The 20,443-nt window shown below is 45.1% G+C and overlaps 1 protein-coding gene across 18 annotated transcripts in view; it reads right to left on the bottom strand.

The window, feature by feature from the left end:
• Window positions 1-20,443, bottom strand: part of TENM4 (teneurin transmembrane protein 4) — a 791,957-nt gene that overhangs the window by 297,719 nt on the left and 473,795 nt on the right. For 11 of the 18 annotated variants that reach the window (XM_065528778.1, XM_065528780.1, XM_065528776.1 and 8 more), the window contains one exon: window positions 15,763-15,972. The exons of the other annotated variants lie outside the window; for them this stretch is intronic. In XM_065528778.1, coding sequence (XP_065384850.1) covers window positions 15,763-15,972 — 210 coding nt within the window. The remainder of the gene's footprint in view (window positions 1-15,762; window positions 15,973-20,443) is intronic. 18 annotated transcript variants of the gene reach the window in all.

The raw sequence follows: 20,443 nt of genomic DNA on the forward strand, positions 1-20,443 counted from the left end.
TTTATGGAGAAAGTTTTAGTGGTCTGGATAAAAGATCAAACCAGCCACAACACTCCCTTAAACCAAAGCCTAATCCAGAGCAAAGGCCCTAACTCTTTTCAATTCTGTGAAGTCTGAGAGAGGTAACGAAGCTGTCTATGAAAAGTTTCAAGCAAGCAGAGGTTGGTTCATGAGGTTTAAGGAAAGAAGCTGCCTCCATAACAAAAAAGTGCAAGGTGAAGCAGCACGTGCTGAGGGGAGAAGCTGTAGCAAGTTATCCAGAGAATCTAGCTAAGATTGTTGATGAAGGTGGCTACACTAAACAGCAGATTTTCTTTTTCTTTTCTTTTCTTTTTTTTTGAGATGGAGTTTTGCTCTGTTGCCCAGACTGGAGTGCAGTGGGGTGATCTCAACTCACTGCAAGCTCTGCCTCCCGGGTTCACACCATTCTCTTGCCTCAGCCTCCCAAGTAGCTGGGACTACAGACGCCTGCCACCACGCCTGGCTAATTTTTTGTATTTTTAATAGAGACAGGGTTTCACCATGTTAGCCAGAATGGTCTCAATCTCCTGACCCATTGATCCACCCGCCTCGGCCTCCCAAAGTGCTGGGATTACAGGCGTAAGCCACTGCACCCAGCCTTAACAGCAGATTTTTAACGTGATTCATAGAAGAGGGGTGAAATATTAATACGAGTTTGGAAGAAACTGATTCCAACTCTCATGGGTGACTTTGAGAACTTCAAGACTTCGGTGGAGGAAGTAACTGCAGGTGTGCTGGTAGTAGCAAGAAAACTAGAAGTAGAACCTCAAGATATAACTGAATTGCTGACATCTCATGGTAAAACTTTTATGGATGAGGAGTTGCTTCTTATGGATGAGCAGAGAATGGTTTCTTGTGATGGAACCTATTCTCGATGAAGATGCTGTGAACATTTAGAAGAATTTAGAATATCACATCAACTTTGTTGATAGGGCAGAAGCAGGGTTTGAGAGGACTGACTCTGGTTTTGAAAGAAATTCTACTGTGGGTAAAATGCTGTCAAACAACATTGCACTGTAAAGAGAAATCTTTTAGGAAAGGAAGAATCAATATATGAGGCAAACTTCATTGTTTACAGAGCACCCACTGTGTGCACCGGTCTCACGTACTCAGTGACCACACACCTGTATAGTCTGGATAACCCTGTAATAAATATTGTCTATAAATAACCAAGAGGCTGAAGCTTAGAGAGGGGACTCAACTTGCCCAAGGCCACACAGCTTCAAGGCTCAGTTTCAGAAATCAAGACTCCGTGGTCACAACAGAACCCTCCAACTACAGGATGCAGCAGCTTCTGTGTGTGACTGGATTGTGGTCTAGGCTTGAGGTAGGGAGTGGGTTGGGGGCAGGGTGTGTGGGGACCTGGCCAAGGACTGGAAAAGCAGAAGGAGACAGATAAGATTGTATTCCTAAACACTGCCTCCTCAGAAAACTTTAAAAAGAAAAATTTACCTTTGCAATCTGGAGGAGGTTTTCATGTTTCAGCTCATGCTGAATTGTTTTATGCCTTAGCTATAAACCTCCGACAGAGAGAGTGCGGGGGCAAGGCTGACCCAACTTTAAGTATGGCTGTGCCGTTGTAAAGCTCAGGTTACGAGGATCACTTCTGGTGCCAAGGCAGTTTAATAAGTATGAATGTGCATAATTTGTTCCAGTTGTCCTGCCTCGGCACAGAAGGGCTATTTCTGGGGTGGGGCTGCCTACACTCCCGCCAATGTGGTTCCCATTACTGGATCCAGTGCCTTGCTGAAGTTCCCTCCACGCCCAGGAAGGGCCTGTTTTATCACAACTGCCAAACGATCAGTTCTCTGTAAAGGTTTGGAGGGGTTCTGTATTCCAAGAGGAGAAGTCAATGCTTGGCGTAAAGCATTGCTTGGTTGTGAGGGTGGCCTCTCATGAAAAAAAGCACCTAATCTCACCCGTCCCAAGAAATCTTTCCAAAACCCAACTGCTATTGTCCAGTCTCTAGCCAATCTAAGTACAGTCATTCCCATTTTTTATTTTGAAAAATCTCAACCCTATGGAAAAGTTGAAAGAATAGCATAGAAAAGCCCATATACTCTTCATCTAAATCTGCCAGTTAATATATTGCCACATTACTTCATCTCTATGCATAAAAAGTTTTTCTGAACCATCTGAAAGTTGTAGACTTCAGTACACTTTATATCAGCACACATCTCCTAAGAATAAGAACATTCTATCATCTAACCACAATATGACTACTAATGAACAATTATTCCATATCACCTAACATACTTATTATATTTTAAAATTTCCCCAATTCTTCCCAACTATCTTCTTTATAGCATTTAGAAAAAACGGATTCAATCACTTGTAAGAGTCAAGCTTCGCATTTGGCTGCTGTATTTCTTTATTCTCTTTTAATCCACCAGAGCTTCCCACCCACCCAAATTGGTATTAGCTTTTCTGGAAGTCCAGGCCAGTTATTTTGTAAAATGTCCTGTATTCTGGATGTGTCTGATTGTTTTCTCATGATTGGATTCAGGTTGCATTTTTTTTGCAAGTGGACCTGATATGTGATGAGATGTACTTCTTACTGCTTCATATTAGGATGGCTCACTAATGGAGCGCTAAGTTTGGTCACTTGGTTAAGTTGGTGATTCCTAATCTCCCCACTATAAAGTAACTCTTTTCCCTTTGTAATTAGTAAGTAATTTGTGACACAAAGCCCAATCTCTTTAGCTCATTTACTTAAACTGTGTCCACCCGCTCCCATCCCATCCATCCTCCTCTGGTTTTAGCCTCCACATTCTGAAAATGCCCTTACAAAAGTCGCCAGTGGTCACGTGGATGCCAAAGTCAATAGGCATTTTCATGATTGCGTTTTGAACCCTCAGCAGGACTGGATGTTAATGCTCAGGCCCTTCCTTGAGGGTAGGAGCACTGTCTTACATATGTCAGTACTCTAGGGAGCAGCTCACTATTTGACTCACAGTAGGTGTGCTAGAAATCTTTGTGTAATGAATAAATAAAATACATACATTGAGAGGAAGTCAAGATTGGGAATCAGAAGGCCTGGCTTTGAATCCCAGCTCTGCAATTTTCCATAAAATAAAAGGGTTGATCTAAATCAGTGGGTTTCAAACTTGGAAAAAATTCTAATATTAGAAGTTATCTTTAAATAGGATCATTATTCAGAAGCAAATGTAGGAAACTGATTGAAGGGAGCAAGCTGCTTTTGTTGAAGCAGGTAGCAGAGGCTAAATGGTGTGGCTCACAAGACTGGGGGCTTGGGGAAGGATCAGAGGGGCTCAAGAAGTAGGGAAAGGGGTGAATTCTAGTGGGCCATGGCTGCCAGGTGGAGAAGTTGGAACTGAAATCTGCAGCATTAGGTTTCAGCAATGAAAGGAGCAGCTGGGAAAATCAGCCTGGTCTGGTTAGGTGTGGGCCTGCTGCATTTGGAGAAAGAAACAAGCCAAGCTATGAAAGCACAGTGCAGAACTGGCTGCAGGGGGAGATGGGAAGTCAGGAATGACCACTGTCCTCTCTCTGTCTCAGTTTCCTCTTCTGAAGTCCTTTGTCATTCGAATGCTCTTTGATTCTCTCTCCATTATTCCAGTGTTCCCCTTTGCTTGGAGCAGGGGTGCATCAATGGGTGATCAGCAGGGTCAGCAGAGGCCTTCTGTTTTCTGAGGGGCTCTAAGGGACTCAGGGCCATTCCACTGAGTGATTCGATGACCTGAGAAGCCTGCCCATTGTCCAGGCCTTAAAGGGCCACTGCCCCTTACCATTAACCCACCTCAGGACAAAGGCCATCACCAGCTAAGACAAATAAGCTGCTTAGCTAGACCTCATGCATCATCTTGTCATCCACGCGGGGCCCAATAGGGGCATCTGAACAGAGCAGAGAGCCAGAGTGCAACTCAGCGGTTTCCATTCAGGGGCCTCTGGCCAGGGGTCATAAATTGCCCCCAAAATGTACATGCAGCTTTATCCTCTGTGCAGCAGGGTAGGGTATAGTTCGGGAGGGGGGTAGGGGGGAATAAATCTTTGATCTGCTTTAGAGGTTCCCTTAGACCCTATGACTGCCTGGGGATTGTCAAGAAAGGGAGAGATGGCTGTTAGATGAGGGAGGCAGCCTGGTGAGCGTGAGAAAAGATTGTGAAGAGCCAGGTATACTTGGGATGCAAAAGTGCCACTTACTATCTCTGTGACCTTGGGCAAGTTATATCTTTCTGAGGCTCTGTTGAGTAAAACACTAACCAAAAAAATAACAACAATAGAAATTTCCATTTATTAAGACTGTACAGTAACTGGGGACTTTGCTAAGTATGTCACATATATTATTTCACATTGAATTCTAATACCACCAATGATGTAGGTATTATTATTATCCCTGTTTTACACATAAGGGAAAAATGAAAACTCAGAGGTTAAAAGCATTTGCTAAAGATCACAGCTAGTAATGACAGAGCCAACATTCAAACCCACACTCTTAGCTCTTCTGCTCTAGAGCCTCCCAGCTGAGCAGACTCAATGGAATGAGAAAGGTGAAGCCCCTGGCACCTGTAGCTGCTCAGGAATGGGATTTGCTCATCTGTTCTGCTGTTCAAAGGTGTGATCAGGCCCTCTTTGGTTCCAGCACACCTGCCTGCAGGTTATGTTGCTTGTCTCCTCCCACATCCAACCCCGGGAAAATGGAGCTCAAGGGCTGCTCCCTGAGAGCTGGCAGGGGATGGATGGAGAGTGGGCTGTAAAGCTGGGCCTTTGCCGTGCCAGCCCTTCCTTCCTAGAGAGGAAGAGAGCCTTGCCTTGTCCCCCTGTCCATGCAGAGGACCACAGTGCTTCCTTCATATGTGCCCAATGCACACGGCTGCACACGGTGGGCACAGATGAGATCTGACCAGAGTTCATGCTCCAGCCAGGACCCCACACAGAGCACACACCAGGAAGAGTCTGCTAAATGAATGGACGGATGAATGAATGAATGGAGGAAACAAGCACTTCCAGACCCCACAATTAGGTTGAGAGCATTTGGTTGCAGACAAATAACTGACATGCAAAGTATGTATGTCTAGGCTCATCCTTATACCAGAGCTCTGGTCTTAGTCAGCTTAGGCTGCTGTAACAAAATTCCATAGATGGGGTGGCTTAAATAATAGCAATTTATTTTCTTATAGTTCTGAAGCCTGGAAAGTCCAAGATCAAGGTTCTGATGGGATTCCGTTTCTGGGGAAGGCTCTCTTCCTGGCCACTTTCTTGCTGTGTCCTCACATGGAGGAGAGAGAGCTCTCTGGGGTCTCTTCCTCTTTCATAAGGACACTGGCTCTATCTGATCAGGGCTCTGCCCTTATGACCCTATTTAATCTTAATCACCTCCTTAAAGGCCTTATCTCCAATGCCATCACATAGGGAGTTAGGGCTTCAACACATGAATTTGAGGGTGGTGGGGAATGTTGATGATGAACACAATTCAGTCCATAGGAGCCCTACAGATACATAAAAGTAAAGTTCACTTCCAGACGAGCCTGAATGTGCAAACTTGCCTATGTTCCTCAGCAGTTAGCATCCTTCTCTAGGAAGTTCCCCCAACTGCCCAGTTTGCATTACACCTCTGTAGCCCCACACACCCCAGCGCACTCCCTCTCCAGTTCCCCTTACTGGTGGCTGCTTCAGGGCAAGCTGTTTAGTGTTTCTGTCTCCCCAGCAGAGGCAAGCTGACTGCTTTCTATCCTTCTTGGGCCCTGGCACACAGTAGGTCCTTAATAAAAATTTGCTAAGTTGAATTGGTTCTGAGGGTCAACAAGCCTCATTTTTCCTCCATATCACTGGAAATCGAAAAGACCTTCCCCTGTTTCACTCTGATTAGTGAGGCTTTGTTTGGCCTTTTCTGCCGACATCACCAGACATTGACCAGAGGCCGTGTACTGGGTACTGAAACTGTGTTGAATCTGCACGAAAGTAAGCAGCTCGAGGAAGGATAGGACTCTGGGAAGAAGGGCTGGGGCTGCCGTGCCAAGGATCAGGACCCGAGCTGCTCACAGTGGGAAACCCAGGGAGGGCACCAGCAGGGGCTCTTTGAGATGCAGAACAGTGTGAGGGGTGGATTTAAGGGAGAGACAGGGGCAGGGAGGCCAGGAGGATGCTACTGAAGTGGTCCAGGAGAAAGAAGACATAGTAGGAATGTTTCGGCTAAGAGGAGCAGCATTTTGCAAAACTGGCAAATAGATAGGGATCATCTCCACTTCCATTTTTGCTCCTTCTCAGGATGATAGCAGACGGGTGATCACAAGTTTAGTTTTGATGAGATAACCTCCTTACCCCCTAAAAATGATCTCTATTATTTGCCAAGAGAAGATCAGTAAACACTGAACACCTGCCTTGATCTCAGTGTCTTGGATGTTTTCCTGTGTCTCCTTTATCCTAGCAAACTCTCCAGGTTGCTATTCTTATTCCCATTTTATAGATGGGCAACTGGGTAAGAGAGGTAAGCTTGGTGAGGTCACTGAGATAGTGGGGAAAAGGGCTTGGCTCACATCAGGTATGCATTCCCCCAAGGTTCCACTGGGGCATCTAAAGAAGGGTTTCTGGAAGTGCAAATATAGGTATTGTTGTTAGCTGGTTAGCAGCTTCCCAGAGTTATTTATAGAAATAGGATCCACCAGGAAAGAGGAATGTAGCATAAATGAATTACCAGTCATTTTCCTTTCCTTTCAACTCTGCAGGAAGGCCAGCTGACCAGAAGGAAAAAGCATCACAGCGTTTCATCTGGTACCAAACATCAGCACTCCATCGCTGGAACTATGCGGACTGGAAACAGCATAGGGGCTCCAGCAAGAACATCTGAGGCTTTGTCTCTGAGACCACGTGCTATGTTTGTTTAGCTGCTGCCTTGGGCTCACTCTCCCACCCGAAACCTCTGGAAATCACCTAGGAGGGGGAGGGGGATTAAAGATCAGGACTCCCAGGCTGAGCTGTTAATTGCTGGGGCTCTTCCAAGCCAGGAGGGGTAAGAGTGTAGGAATCTGCTTGCCTCCCAGGAATATCTGGCCAAAAACTTTTGGGGTCCAGAAAGGGAATAAGGAAGCTGACATTCATTGGGCATCTGTTATACAGCAATCACTATGCTAGAAGCCTTACCCATATTTTCTCATTTACACCACAATTATGTGAAGTACAATTGGCCCTCCAAATCCATGGACTTAACCAATGGCTGACTGAATATCAAAAATCGAAAAAAAAAGCAATATAAAATTTAAAAATACAATATAACAACTATTTACATAGCATTTACATTGTTAAGTATTATAAGTAACATGGAGATGATTTAAATTATACAAGAGGATGTCTGTAAGTTATATGCAAATACTATGCCATTTTATACCAGGGCTTGAGCATCTGTAGATTTTGGTATCCATGGAGGTTGCACTTGTGGGAGGGTCCTGGAACCAATCCCCTGTGGATAGAGAGGGAAGACTGTACTAGTCTCCATTTTACAGAGGAGACTGAGGCCCAGAGAGGTTAAGCAAATTGCCCAAAGCTACACAGCACAGACCTGTAAGCCTCCATAACCTATTTTTCCCTGCCATTGCTCCACATTGTGCCATTTCTGTTTTTCTTCTGGCTTCAGTCCTTTTAGGCCTTATAAAGCAGAGGGAATTTTTTTTTTTTAGTTGTTTAATCTCAAACACCTATATAAATAATGGCAGTTCAGAAGGAGAGGGAGAGGAGGGAGAAAAGGAAGCCACAAGGTTTCCTGGTTTAAACTGGGGGCCATTAACCAGTAATGGGGGATCCAGCTGAGCTCAAAGCACCCAGCTCAGACCTGATGACAGGGGTAAAGGGCAGGGGGCTGCCTGGGGGAGGGTGGGAACAGATGGCTCCTAAAGACCACGTTTAGGAAAGGGAAGAAGGATGGGCCTGAGAGCAGCAAGAGATGTTTATTCTCAAGGTGCGCAGGCTGTGTGGGGGCAGCTTTAAAATCCTACAGAGTATTGGAAAAAGCCACAGAGCTGTGTACCCAAGGGATGTGATTTCAAGTTATTACAGTGAGAACAAACATTAAATAACACCGAGTCACATGCAGAATAGCTTCCATTTCTTTCAACCCTTTGGATGATGTCAAAGAGGAAGTCTAAGTTTGGAAATAGTGTGTTTTTACCACCTATTAGTTGCCAATGTCCTTGTTTAATGCAGAGAGGCAAATCTCTCCTCAGTGTCCTTGAGCAGACATTCTCTCGCCAGAATGGGATAACCTGCTTTCATAGTATTTATTTTTACAGTTACCTTCTATTTATGGCAAGTCATACACTTGCCATATGGCAAGTGGAATGCAGCAGTAATATACAATTTCCTTTTGAAATAAAAAAATTTACTTAAGGAGAAAAAGTTTGGAAAAGGGAGCAGTTTAAAGGAACATAAATAACCATGTAGGTGGGCACACCACTGAGGCACAGACTAAGACAGTGACACAGAAATGAATATGGTTTGGGAAATGCTGGTTTCATCCAGTTCTCTCACTGCTCAGACTAGAAGGCCGAAGAACCAATGGATGAGCCTTTTGCAAGGTGATACAGCAGGCTAGAGGCAGAGCTGGGATCAAAGCAGATCTGCTCCCAGGCCTGTGCCTCTCTGTAAGCAGGTTTTCATGATGAGGTTTCTCCAGGTGAAGTTTGTAACTGGGAAATTGAGCTCACATGATAGCAGCGGGCCTCACATGATGGCAGTGAGCCTCACATGTTGGACTGACCATCCATGAACAAAGCCCAAACTAGTTCCAAGCCTTGTGGCCAAGGGGCAGCTCTGTGCTAAGCTGCTTCTCCCTGAGCCTGTTTCTCACATGGACACAGTGTTCACCCTCCTTCACATTTCTCCAACCTCACAGGAATTTTCTGTGGATTCAGTGAGAGGACAGAGGAGAACGAGCTTTGGGAATGAGAGGGTACACAAATGTGAGTTCTACTAATCTCCCACACTCTCCTTGGCCTCCTTCCAGGTGCCTCTTCAGTGGTCTGGGCCCTGAAGTGTCAGGAGATGGTTTAAAATGTGGTGTGGTGTCCACAAGGGATCCATGGAGCAGACCATGACCATTTCCACAGGGACACAAACCAGGCTTACTTTCCAGATGGAAAAAGCCTGGACACGCAGCTAATATGCCTTCCTCGGGGGGTGGTCTAGGAATTCCTAGGTCCAATCAAGCCATACATGAAAAATGTTATTTTTGTACCTTTTAATGCAGTGGTATTCGGGGAAATTAGTGGAAAAGGAACTGCAAAGAGTCTACAATGAGTGACTAATTAGAGGGTCCTGGTTCTCCCAGGATGCTCAGTTACATTAATTCAAAATGTGACCTGTTTATTTTGCAAGGTCAGGATGAAGTCTTACCTCCTAGAAAGCCAATGTGGCAATTAAATTAAAGTCATCAGAGTTTCCCCGAGGTAATGTATGAAAAAGGGCTTTGTCAACAGTATAAAAACGGAAGTGACTCCTGTGAGGTTGTCACCACTGCCCTCAATTGGGGGGCATAATGGTCTGCCCCAGGTGGGAGGCCATAGGTGAGAGCTTGTCTAGTTAAGGGAGGCACCTGGTAGAATGGAACGAACACTGGAGTCTGGGGCCAGGCTTTGCATCTTGACTTTGTACTTAGGCAAATCGCTTCATCTCTGTGACTCTCCACAGCTGCATCATGTATGTGCCTCAGTGCCCCGTTCCTAGGATTATTGCTGTGCATGTGTGTAGACAGGGTGCTGGTGGAAAGAAGGAAGAAAGGAAATCAGTGCTTTTTTTTTCAATGTTGAGTTTAGCACATACACATACACAGGGCACTGTGCTCACTGCTGGAGATAGTGTATACAAGGCCTACCTCTAGGAACTGGGAGTTACATGAGGGAACCAGACATGGGAATAACTAGGTCCCAGACTGTTAGAGAGGAATCAGTACAGAAGACAGTGGGGGCATCAAAGAAAGGGGGCCAGACAGCAGAGGGCCTATCAGGAAATGCTCCTTATCAACTCAGAGTTGCCGAGTTCTAGGCTTCTGACCACTTGGCTTCTTTCCTACTGAATTTCCAGGCCTAGAGCCACCCAGCCTGCTGGTGCTGGCCTCCTGAACTCTCATTTCTAAAGCAGAGGGGCTAGGCCTTTCTAAGCAGTGATTATGGATAAACAATAAGCACATCTATGGAGCTTCCTGGTCAGCAACTTGTACCTGTATCATGCATTCTAGTTTTCAAGTTATCTAGTTAGCTCTACAACCATGAGCAAGTTGCTAAATCTTTCTGAGGTCCAGTTCCCTCATTTTTAAGAAGACACAATTCAGGATGACCATCTATTAGCCATCATTCTGAAACCCCAAAACTCTGAGACTAGATGTTTAACCAAAACTCATTTAGTGGCAAAACCTGACCTGAACTGACCTGAGGCTTGGAGTCATTTTAAAATCCCATGAGTATAATAACTATTCATGTTTCATGGCAGAAATAGTGATGTGTTTGATTACTGTAGGAATTTTAGGAGAAATACAGAATACGTACTCCATTTTCATTCTTAAATCTGAACATTTCCAAATTCTAAAGTGCTTCTGATTCCAAGGGTTTCGTTTAAGGAATTTTAACTCAATAAATTAAATACCAATTTTAAAGGATCTCTCTGTTTAGAATACCCTTCATCCCTCATCTCTCTGGAAAACATCCACAAACATTTAAAATGTCATCATGAATGAATGAATAAAGGAAGAAATCAATTTGTCTTGCCAACGGAAGTTAGGTACTTAACTTTGCTACATAGCTGGTGTAATAAGAATTTATTTACCAGTGAGGGTCTTTTGATGCAAAAGAGTTGAGAGAAGTGGTGAACAAAAGTGCTGAAAACTTTACATACCCCAATGTTCTATACCCCCAGAACTAGGTAAATAAGCAGATCCAAGTAATTGCAGTTGGCATGAAACAACAACAACAACAAAAAACCCAGGCTCCACAAAATTCATAGTGAAAGAAGACAAAAATCTCACTGGACCTTCCTTTCAACTGTTAGAAACAGGCACAATTTTGCTTTCTGATTTCATAATCTGACTTAAAAGGACCTTGGTTGACTCCCCCAGGGACTCTGAATAGGTTCTAAATTAAGTTGAATTTTTTGTTTTAAGAAAACACTGTTAGAAGGAGCTTACAAACATAGCAGTGTTTCCCTTTTAGAAAGAAAAATAAACACTCCTCCACTGGATTGGTAGTCAAAACAAAATAATCCCAGCTGCTTAAGACCTGAGAAAGTCAATGAAACTGCCAAACAGCAGTGATGCTGACCAGTGAGAAATCTGTAAGGCAAGGCACTAAGGACCCAGTGCTGAAGAAAGAAAAGAGCCATGGACGGCCCAGCATCCAAAGTTTGGCTCTGAGGAAGCTGCACCAAAGTAATGCCCAGTCATCTGGTCTGATTCATCTCATATAATAGGGGATTCATAAAGGTTTGTGAGGTAACAGGAATCCAACAACTTGGAATTCTCTTAAAACCAGGTTTGCTTTGGTGGAATTCCTCTTATCTTCTTCAAACTCCTACTAAGGAGAAGACAGAAATAACAGGATCTGATATTTGAAACAAAATATAAAAGCAACAGAAGGAAAAAAATTGGGGCTCTAGAGTCAAACAGGCTTGGGTCTGAATCTTTTCCATGCCCTTATGATCAATGGTCAATGGGCAAGTCACTGCCCCTTATTGGGCCTCAGTTTCCTAAACAGTGAAAGGGACGTAAATGGAGACACAAATACGATAATGCATGTTTTATAGAAAGATTTTGAGCACATAGAAAGTTCTTATTAAATGTAAATTATCCCACCCACCCCACTACCTTACCTAGGCTTTGAGAAACTGACACTTTGCTCAGAGCTATTTATTCCCTGACCCTCTTAAATATTAACCACCAAGTTTTTAAAGCCCCTTTGCTTTAGAATTTAGATAACAATTCATGAAACATTTAATATTTATTCTGAAAAGTTTCTTTGGGGTAGGGACGAATACCTACTTAATCCTAACCACCTCCTTTGCTTTTTCAACTGTGACTAGTTGATATTTTAGTGAAATCTTTCTTTATATATATCAATGATTTCTGGATGATTACCCTTGGGAAAGGATTAGGATTTTGAGAAGAGAAAAAGCTACTTCCCCTGTTTTCTTCTCCGCAGGGACAATGAGCTGTTCTGTGATACCCCACGATCCTCTTTGTACTTTACATGGGGATTTCAGCAGGGCAGCTCTGAGGCCTACCAGACCAGGATAGCAGCTCAGGCTGGAGTTGACACAGCTGTGGGCAGAGGGCCTCTGGGGGTGATGCTGGAGAGTCCAGCGCAAGCTCCTGGGAAGGCTGGCTCCAAGAGCCTCAGCTCTCACCATAGGAAACTGTCTCATTTTCACCCTTTAGGAGCCAGAGAGGCATTCTTTGTCATTTAAAATACAATCTGAATGCAGTCTCAGCTGGCCCTAAAGCAATTGCTCTGTTGAGGGTGGTCTCTAAGGTCTCAAATTGGTGGAAGGAGATGGGGGTGTGGAGATAGGGAGGACAGATAGAAAAGTTTTATCAGCTTTAACTTCTTTAAACACCATCACAACCTTGGAAGGTTTTCTCCCATTTCACAGATGGAGCAATTGATGCTCTCAGAGGTTGGAAACACTGCCTCGAGTTGCACATCTGGGATCCAATTTCAGGCTTGTCTCTAGAGCAATGGCTATAGCTCTCTGCTACACTGTGGTCCTTAAGCATTGCTTGCTCATTGGTTCATTCACTCACTTATTAAATGAACACTAAATTAAAAGTCTCTGAAAGACCATGCACCAAACTGTTAAATGTAGTTATCTCTGGGAGGAAGGATTATAAAAGAACTTAACATTTTACCTTTTCATATTATTTAGATGTTAATGAGCATTGCTACTTTTATAATTGGCAGAAACAATACAGATAATTCCATTAAAATAATTTCACATTTTTTCCATGAAAAAAAATCAAATTAAAAACCCTAAAAGCATTTATTAGGCCCCATACGTCTATGTTCCAGGGCACTCTCATCTTCACTCACTAGTGCTGAGTCCACACCAGTACCAGCAGGTCCTTTGGCTCATAGAGGATCCCTGGTTTGGGGTTTCAGGGGAGAGGAAGGCAGTAGGCAGGGTCCAGCCATGGTAGAGACTCACTGGGCTCTCTTGTGATCCCAACCCCAGAGCAACAGACCAGTAAGGACTCAGACTCTTCCTTCCCGCATGAGACATCCTTATTACCAACTTTTAGAGTGACACTCAGAGCAAGGGCCTGGGGAAGGGATCCAAAGTGACAAGGTCCCCTGGGGTGCAGAAGTATGCAGGAGCAGCCCTGAGCAGACAGCTGCAGGCTAAAGTCCCCCATCTCCTTCCCTGCACATCAATAATGCAATAATGTCATCAATTTGCCTTAGAACTTGCAACAAAGCGATTGCTCTTGTTCAGTTAATTTGCAAAGGAAGAGATTAAGGACTTTAATCTCTTGCCTTCTCTTCTACTTGTAAGGCTTACTCAGAAATGAACAAAGAACATCATCACACATATATATACATACATATATATATATTTCCCCCCTACTCCAAAAGCTTAAGAAGGCTACTGAGGGGAATAACTCATGACACTCCTAAAATCAGGGTACCTTAGAGATTGTTCCACCACTGGCAAAATGGGGAAACGGAGGCTTAGAAAGACAGTGATTTGCCAAAGATAAATAGCCAGTGAGCCACAGAGCTGGCTCTGGAACCAGGTCTCCTCGCTCCCATCCCAGGGTTCCTGTTTCTGTGTATCATTTGAAACACAGGCAGTTAAAAGGCATAGAGGAGTAGGGACACTGAACCACCAAGAAAACAACCCCACCCCAGGAAGCATTGAGAAAAAAGGAGGAGGTTTGGGTCTTGGTCATGGAGAATGCAGGGTGTAAAATCCTGACAGAAGAGAATCATCAAGGACAAAGATCTCTCTGATTGTCAAAGACAGCGGAAGCGCGGAAGCGGGGAGGTCCTCACTAGAAAAGGTGGGTGGGTAATGACCGCCCTTCATTGTCATTTGGTGGGGGCACTCAAGCCAGTTCCCAGAAGAGCTCAGGTGACTTTTTACCACATGGCCTTCCAGACCCTTCCAAGGTTCACACCTATTTACAGCCCAGGCTCCCAGGTTTAAAAGGGCTGGGGCAGGCTTCCCAAGTCCCCACCTCGAGTGCTTTGTCCGTGTGTTCCCTCTGCCCATAGCACCCTTGCTAATCTCTGTCTGGCGCACCTCACTAATTCCTTCAAGTCCTGTGAGCGCCTCCTCTAGGAGGCACTTCCTCATTCTCTCAGGCAGAGTAGAGGCTCCCTCCTCGCTCACAGAACATACTAGGTTCCTACCGCCTTTGCCGCCTTGGGCTGTAATGATGTGCTCCCAAGAGAAAAGATGGCATCTGACATTTCTTGGATCATCCCCAAGTGCCAGGCAGTGTGCTGGGAGATTTCACAGACAGGCTGTCTGTAAATCCCCTAGAGGCAGGTGGAGGGGACTAGGCAATGACTAACATTTACCACACTCCTTCTCTGTTCCAGGCACTGTGATGGGTGCTCATCATGAGGTCGGCACTACAATGCCCACTTTACCCTTGAAGAAATAAGCTTGGAGAGGCAATGTGACTTATCTAATGTCCCACAGCAATAAAGTTTGTATGTAATTCAAAGCTGTTTGATTCCAGAACCCATAGACTGTCTTATCCCTTTCTGAACCTCTGCCTCCTTTTTCAGAATCTGGCCTGGAATTTAGTACCACACAAACACTTACATAAATAAATGTTTGCCAAATTGACACACAACCTACAGTGTTATCTGTGGGGAAACAGTTTCATTTCCTCTCTTCTTGTCCTAGCATCAGGAAATCCTGGGGCTATTAAGGTGATCCTAGGTTACCTCATGTACATCCTGCCCCACCTCTTAGAGGTTTGAATTCCTTCCGGGGCTTCCTTGCAAAGAAGTGGACTGGCCTCTGCTGGACAGAGAGGGCAAGCACCTTGGCTCAAGTCTAACAGCACCTGATCAGGGGATACAAGCTGGTCACCCTGGAGCTCTTCCACCATACCCCACCTCCCACCTTAAGAACGCCAGGGCAGAGCTCAGAATAAGAGAGCTTGCAGATCCATGCTTAAACCCAGTGGTTCTCTCTGCAGCCAGCATTTAGCCCTGCAGCTGCCTGGGGCTTCAGGGCTGCCTGTCTCCAGGCTCTGTGAAAGTGGAGAACTTTTAAAGCCAGCGCTGTTCTATGGGTAATGGGGTCATCCTTCTCAGTTTTTTCAGTGAAAATGGGGACACTAAAATACTGAATCTCTTGGGCATGGTTGTGACAGTGCCTGGCACAGTCCCTGGCACACAGTAGGTAGTTGGTCAGTGTTGCCGATGTCTTAACCTTTTTTTTTCTGTCTGTGTCAATCTTTGTCTCTACCTTTACCTGTCTGGCCTTCACCTGATGTTTCCTTCTTGTGGTGTCTGTCTGTGCATCTTTGTCCGTACATCTGCCTGTCCGATGTCTGTCATGGGGGCTGGGGACAGAAACAGCCCCCCAACTCCTGCACACTCCAGGGGCGCCGCGGGGCAAGAGCGGGGCTGCCTGAGCCCGCGGAGCCACGCCAGGCCCCCAACTCCCCCGGAGCCCACCATGCACCAGGCCCCTCCGCCCCGGCAAGCGGCCCAAGCAGGCATCGGCAACGAAAGGACATTTTTAAAAACAAACCCGCAAAAGTAGGAAGAGAGAGGGACTTACCGTTCGCCGCGACCCCCAGGCTGGCGGAGCCACTTTTAACTAAGAATGAATTAGAGACAAACTCTTCCTCAGAGTCTGAGTCCGGGGTTGGCTGGGCCACACCGTTGCCTAGCAACCGCCTCTGGCTCTCATTGGCCGGAGGGGAGGGGGGCGGGGAGGGGGACTGCTCAATAGGGGTTGATGAAGCGGATGAACAATGCAAGGGAGCACCTGCGAACCACAAAGACAAACACAGACAGAAAAAATAATGAAAATTGATTTTGAGGCACACGGGGAGGGGGAGGGAGCAAAATAAAACACGCATCAACGGGAAGGAGGGGCTCCCAACACGGGGATCTACTGCACACGTGGGCCGGGGGCGGGGCTGATGCCTCCGCAGGGCAAGTTGCTGCAAACTCCTTCTGAAGAGCTGGGGCCTCAGCGCAGGCTGGCAAATGGCAATCTCGGAAACACATGGAAAGCCTTTTCTGTTCTGCCTATTCTTCAAGACACACCTGAAAACCCAGGGTCTAGTCCTGACAGGGCCATGTGATCTATCAAACCGCTGCCCCTCTCTGAGCCTCAGTGGCCTCGCTGATAAAAGCAGCAGTGGTGACTGGGTGATCCCTGACCCCCTATAAGCTGGCCATTCTGTGATGTCACCGAATTGAAATGATGTTCTTATTACTGAGATTTTACTCCGACCTGCCTGCAACAGGCCCTAGGCCTCGTAAAAAGGTAGAGAGAGCTGGAGAGAATGATCCAAGGCTTCACTCTACCTTTGGCAGTCTAGGATTTCAACACAGCAATGTTTTGTTTTTCTAAGAATCTCACACTTTATGATTCTTAAATTCTGACATTCTCCGGAACCTCCCTGAAAGCAAGACCCTTAGGAAATTTTGTTCATGTCTTTATATCCAGAATCTAACCTACTGCCTGGTACATTGTAGGCTTGTAGAAGTATTTGTTGACTAGCTTAATTCTAGGGGGTCTCACATACTAGGATTCTTAAGTTCTAATGTTCAAAGATGAGAACATTCTATAATTTTAGGACACTCACATTTCGTGTGTGAGTTCCAAGATGTTGTAAAACAGTTTGACCCCAAGTTTCTATCATGCCATGGTTCTAAAACCCCAGCTTTCTATAGTTATATAAGCAAACTCCCAACTCTTCAGAAGGAGGAGGCGATGGCTTGGGACAAGAACTTTGAGCTCAGACAATTTGCAGTCTTATCTGTGGCCAACCTTTCAACATGTGCAGTACATCGTCTACAAGAGAGGGAACATAAGCACAGACATATAAAAGTATACAGTACAAGACAATGCAACCACTTACAGCAAGGGCTGCTCATTTTCTCCCGCCTTGAGTGACAGAAGGTTTATAACATAGTCATATCTATCCAGCTTTTCAAACAGACTGAATCTTAGGAAAAATAACGCAGCCCCAGTGGGCCATCTTAACGTTCAGCGGGGCTCTAAGGGGTAGGTGGCACAGAGAGCGGCTGATTATTTGCAGGGTAGGGTGGGAAGCTTTTTGTGGTCTGTCCACACAAGAGTGGCCCGTAGGATTTTGCAGGTTCCATGACTCTTATTTTCTGAGACAGAGTCTTACTCTGTCACCCAGGCTGGAGTGCAGTGGCACAGTCTCGGTTCACTGCAACCTCCACCTCCCAGGTTCAAGTGATTCTCCTGCCTCAGCCTCACAAGCAGCTGGGACTACAGGCACCTGCCACCTGCCCGGCTAATTTTTTTTTTTTTTTTTTTTTTGTATTTTTAGTAGAGATGGGGTTTCGCTATTTTGGCCAAGCTGGTCTTGAATGCCTGACCTTGTGATCTGCCCGCCTCAGTCTCCCAAAGTGCTGGGGTTACAGGTGTGACCCACCACGCCCAGCCTTTTTTTTTTTTTTTTCCTAGACGTGCACCACCACACCCAGCTAATTTTTGTATTTTTAGTAAAGGCGGGGTTTCACCATGTTGGCCAGGATGGTCTCAATCTCTTGACCTCTTGATACGCCCGCCTTGACCTCCCAAAGTGCTGGGATTACATGTGTGAGCCACTGTGCCCGGCCCCAGGTTCCATGACTCTTAAGGTTAACCCCTGAGCTTAACTTTGTGACATTTTATCGAATTGCTGTGTGTGCCATTTGGCTGGTTGATATTAGAAATTCAGCAAGAAGAATTGAAGCAGCAGAAATCAATGCCCAAGGTACAACCTCTGGGTGGCTTCTTCCTCTGTGTTTTGGTCTCTTTACCTAAAAATTCAGGCTATGATTCACCATACAATCTTTTAAGCCAGCATTCCCGATTTACCTTGAGAGCCTGCCTTCCCCGACACCACTGACCACCTGGTGCTAGAGGGTTGAACATTCCGCATTCCTTTCTCTGAATTAACCTTGTCTTCAGGTCTAATATATCTGCTCTGTTGTGTTTCTATTTATCTGTATCTGTCTCCTACATGAAAGTATACAGTATATTCTTGGGGTACAGTGCATTTCTGGAGTGAGCTTTGGAGTTGAACAGAATTGGGGTTTGTATCACAGCCTCACCTCCTATTAGTTTTATGATATTAGGAAAAATACTTCCAGTTCCTCATTTGTAATTTTTTATTTATTTTTGACAGGGTCTCTGTCACCCAGGCTGCAGTGCAGTAGCGTGATCTCGGCTCACTGCAACCTCCACCTCCTGGGTTCAGGCGATTCTCCTGCCTCAGCCTCCCCAGTAGCTGGGATTTCAGGTGTGCATTACCACACCCAGCTAATTTTTGTATTTTTAGTAGAGATGGGGTTTCACCATTTTGGCCAGGCTGGTCCCAAACTCCTGACCTCAAATGATCTGCCTGCTTCAACCTCCCAAAGTGCTGGGATTACAGGCGTGAGTCACCACGCCTGGCCCCTCATTTGTAATTTGTCCACCTGACACCCCTACCTTTTATGTAGCTGCTATGAGGACTAAAGATCATGTATGTGAGTACACAATATGCATGAGCAAGTGGTTAGTGCTCACCAAATGTCTATTATAGGTAACAAAAGCACCCCACCAACAACCCCATTCATGACTCCCACTACAGTTCCAGTTTTGGAAAGATTCTGTCTACCAGGCCACATTTATTAAGCCAATATACATTCATTTCCTCATCTTTTATTAACCAAAGACACAATATAATCTTCAATCAGAGCTTCTGATGAGCTTGAGATAACCAGTCCCATACCACACTGAGTTGTTAGAATTTCAGACAAAAATTAAGAAACACGATATGTTGTTTCAGGGTGTTTGTTACAGCCTCTTCCTGAGTAAATCTGTCAAGCTTTACGAAATAAATAGTTCCAGAACTAAGTAAATTGTTCCATCATAAACTTCAGGGGCCCTGGGATGAGAATGGCAGAACGGCACTGTGCCCTCCCAGGCCTCATCCCTGTCTCTCCTTTCTCCCATGCATTCCCTGGTCTCTCTTCAGGCCTCTGGGTTGCTCTGAATATTCATAACTAACATACGGGAGCCGGTGCCAGGCAGAGTTTCTGTGAGGTACAGTTATTATTGGACACATGTTAATTTCCTTCCTCTTATTCATTGGCAACTTTGAATTTAAGTGATTTCCGAGGTAGGGTACACAGAACTATTTCCTAGGATGTAAGAAAATATTTTAACTCATGTATTTCAAAGTTCTATTTAGTATGTTTTTTAACGCATGTAATACAGGAGTGCTTGGAATATGTGTATGAAAATGCACTGCTGTACCAATTCAGCATGTACAGGAGCAAGGGAGGGTCACATTGAGAGTACGGGCTCTGGAGCCAGACTGCCTACATCTGAAATCCAGTTCCACTACTTGCCAGTTCAGTGACCTTGGGTAAATTACTTCACCCTTTGCACCTCGGTTTCTACGCCTTTATAAAGGAAAATTAAAAAAAAAAAAAAAGAGTGCCTACTAATTTCTGGGTTGCTCTGAGGACGAAAGAAATTAAAATAAGTAACATGTTGAGAACTGTGTGCGGCAGCCAGTAAATACCTATAATAAATGTTCGATGTTGCTATGCATAAATACGTACATGTAAAGTGAGGACTAGCTGTCTTCATCTTTTCTTTTTTATAAAACAGTGTATGATCATGAAAGTATGGCAAATCCTGTTTCATTCCACAAACATTTCCTAAACACTCAGTGATTGGGCTAGAAGGTGAGGGAGATACAATTAGGAAGCACAGCTGCAAGGGAGCTGGAAGGAGGGGAGGGATAAGTGCACAAGGAGGTCTCAGCAGGGCAGACGTAGGACCTGTCAGAACAGAACCACAGCCCAGTTCAAGGAGCTGGGGGGCTCATTTCAACTGGAGGAACTGAGAAACGCTTTACTGAGCCTTGGAGGATTTCAATGAGAAGAGATAGGAGCATTAGTATCTGTGGTAGAGGGAGGAATACTCTGGCCTAAAGCCTTCATCCTTCACCAGGTCTTTAGCAATCTGTCTCCCCACCTGACCCCTTACCTCCCAAGTCTCATTGTTACGATTAACTTTTCCTTACCAAGTCCAGTGAGACTTGCTAAGACATGCTGGCCTGCTCTCATTTCCATGGACTCAGTGCTCTCTCTTTTGCCAACTTTGCAGAGCTCTAGGGCACTTTCTGCATTAAATCTATCTGAACGGCAATCTATGGAGCATAACCACAAAAGTTTTGTCTCTTAGCTTTTGCGCAAGCTTCTTCCTTCTCCCT

Source organism: Macaca fascicularis, chromosome 14, assembly GCF_037993035.2.
Source record: "Macaca fascicularis isolate 582-1 chromosome 14, T2T-MFA8v1.1".
Classification (NCBI taxonomy): Eukaryota; Metazoa; Chordata; class Mammalia; order Primates; family Cercopithecidae; genus Macaca; species Macaca fascicularis.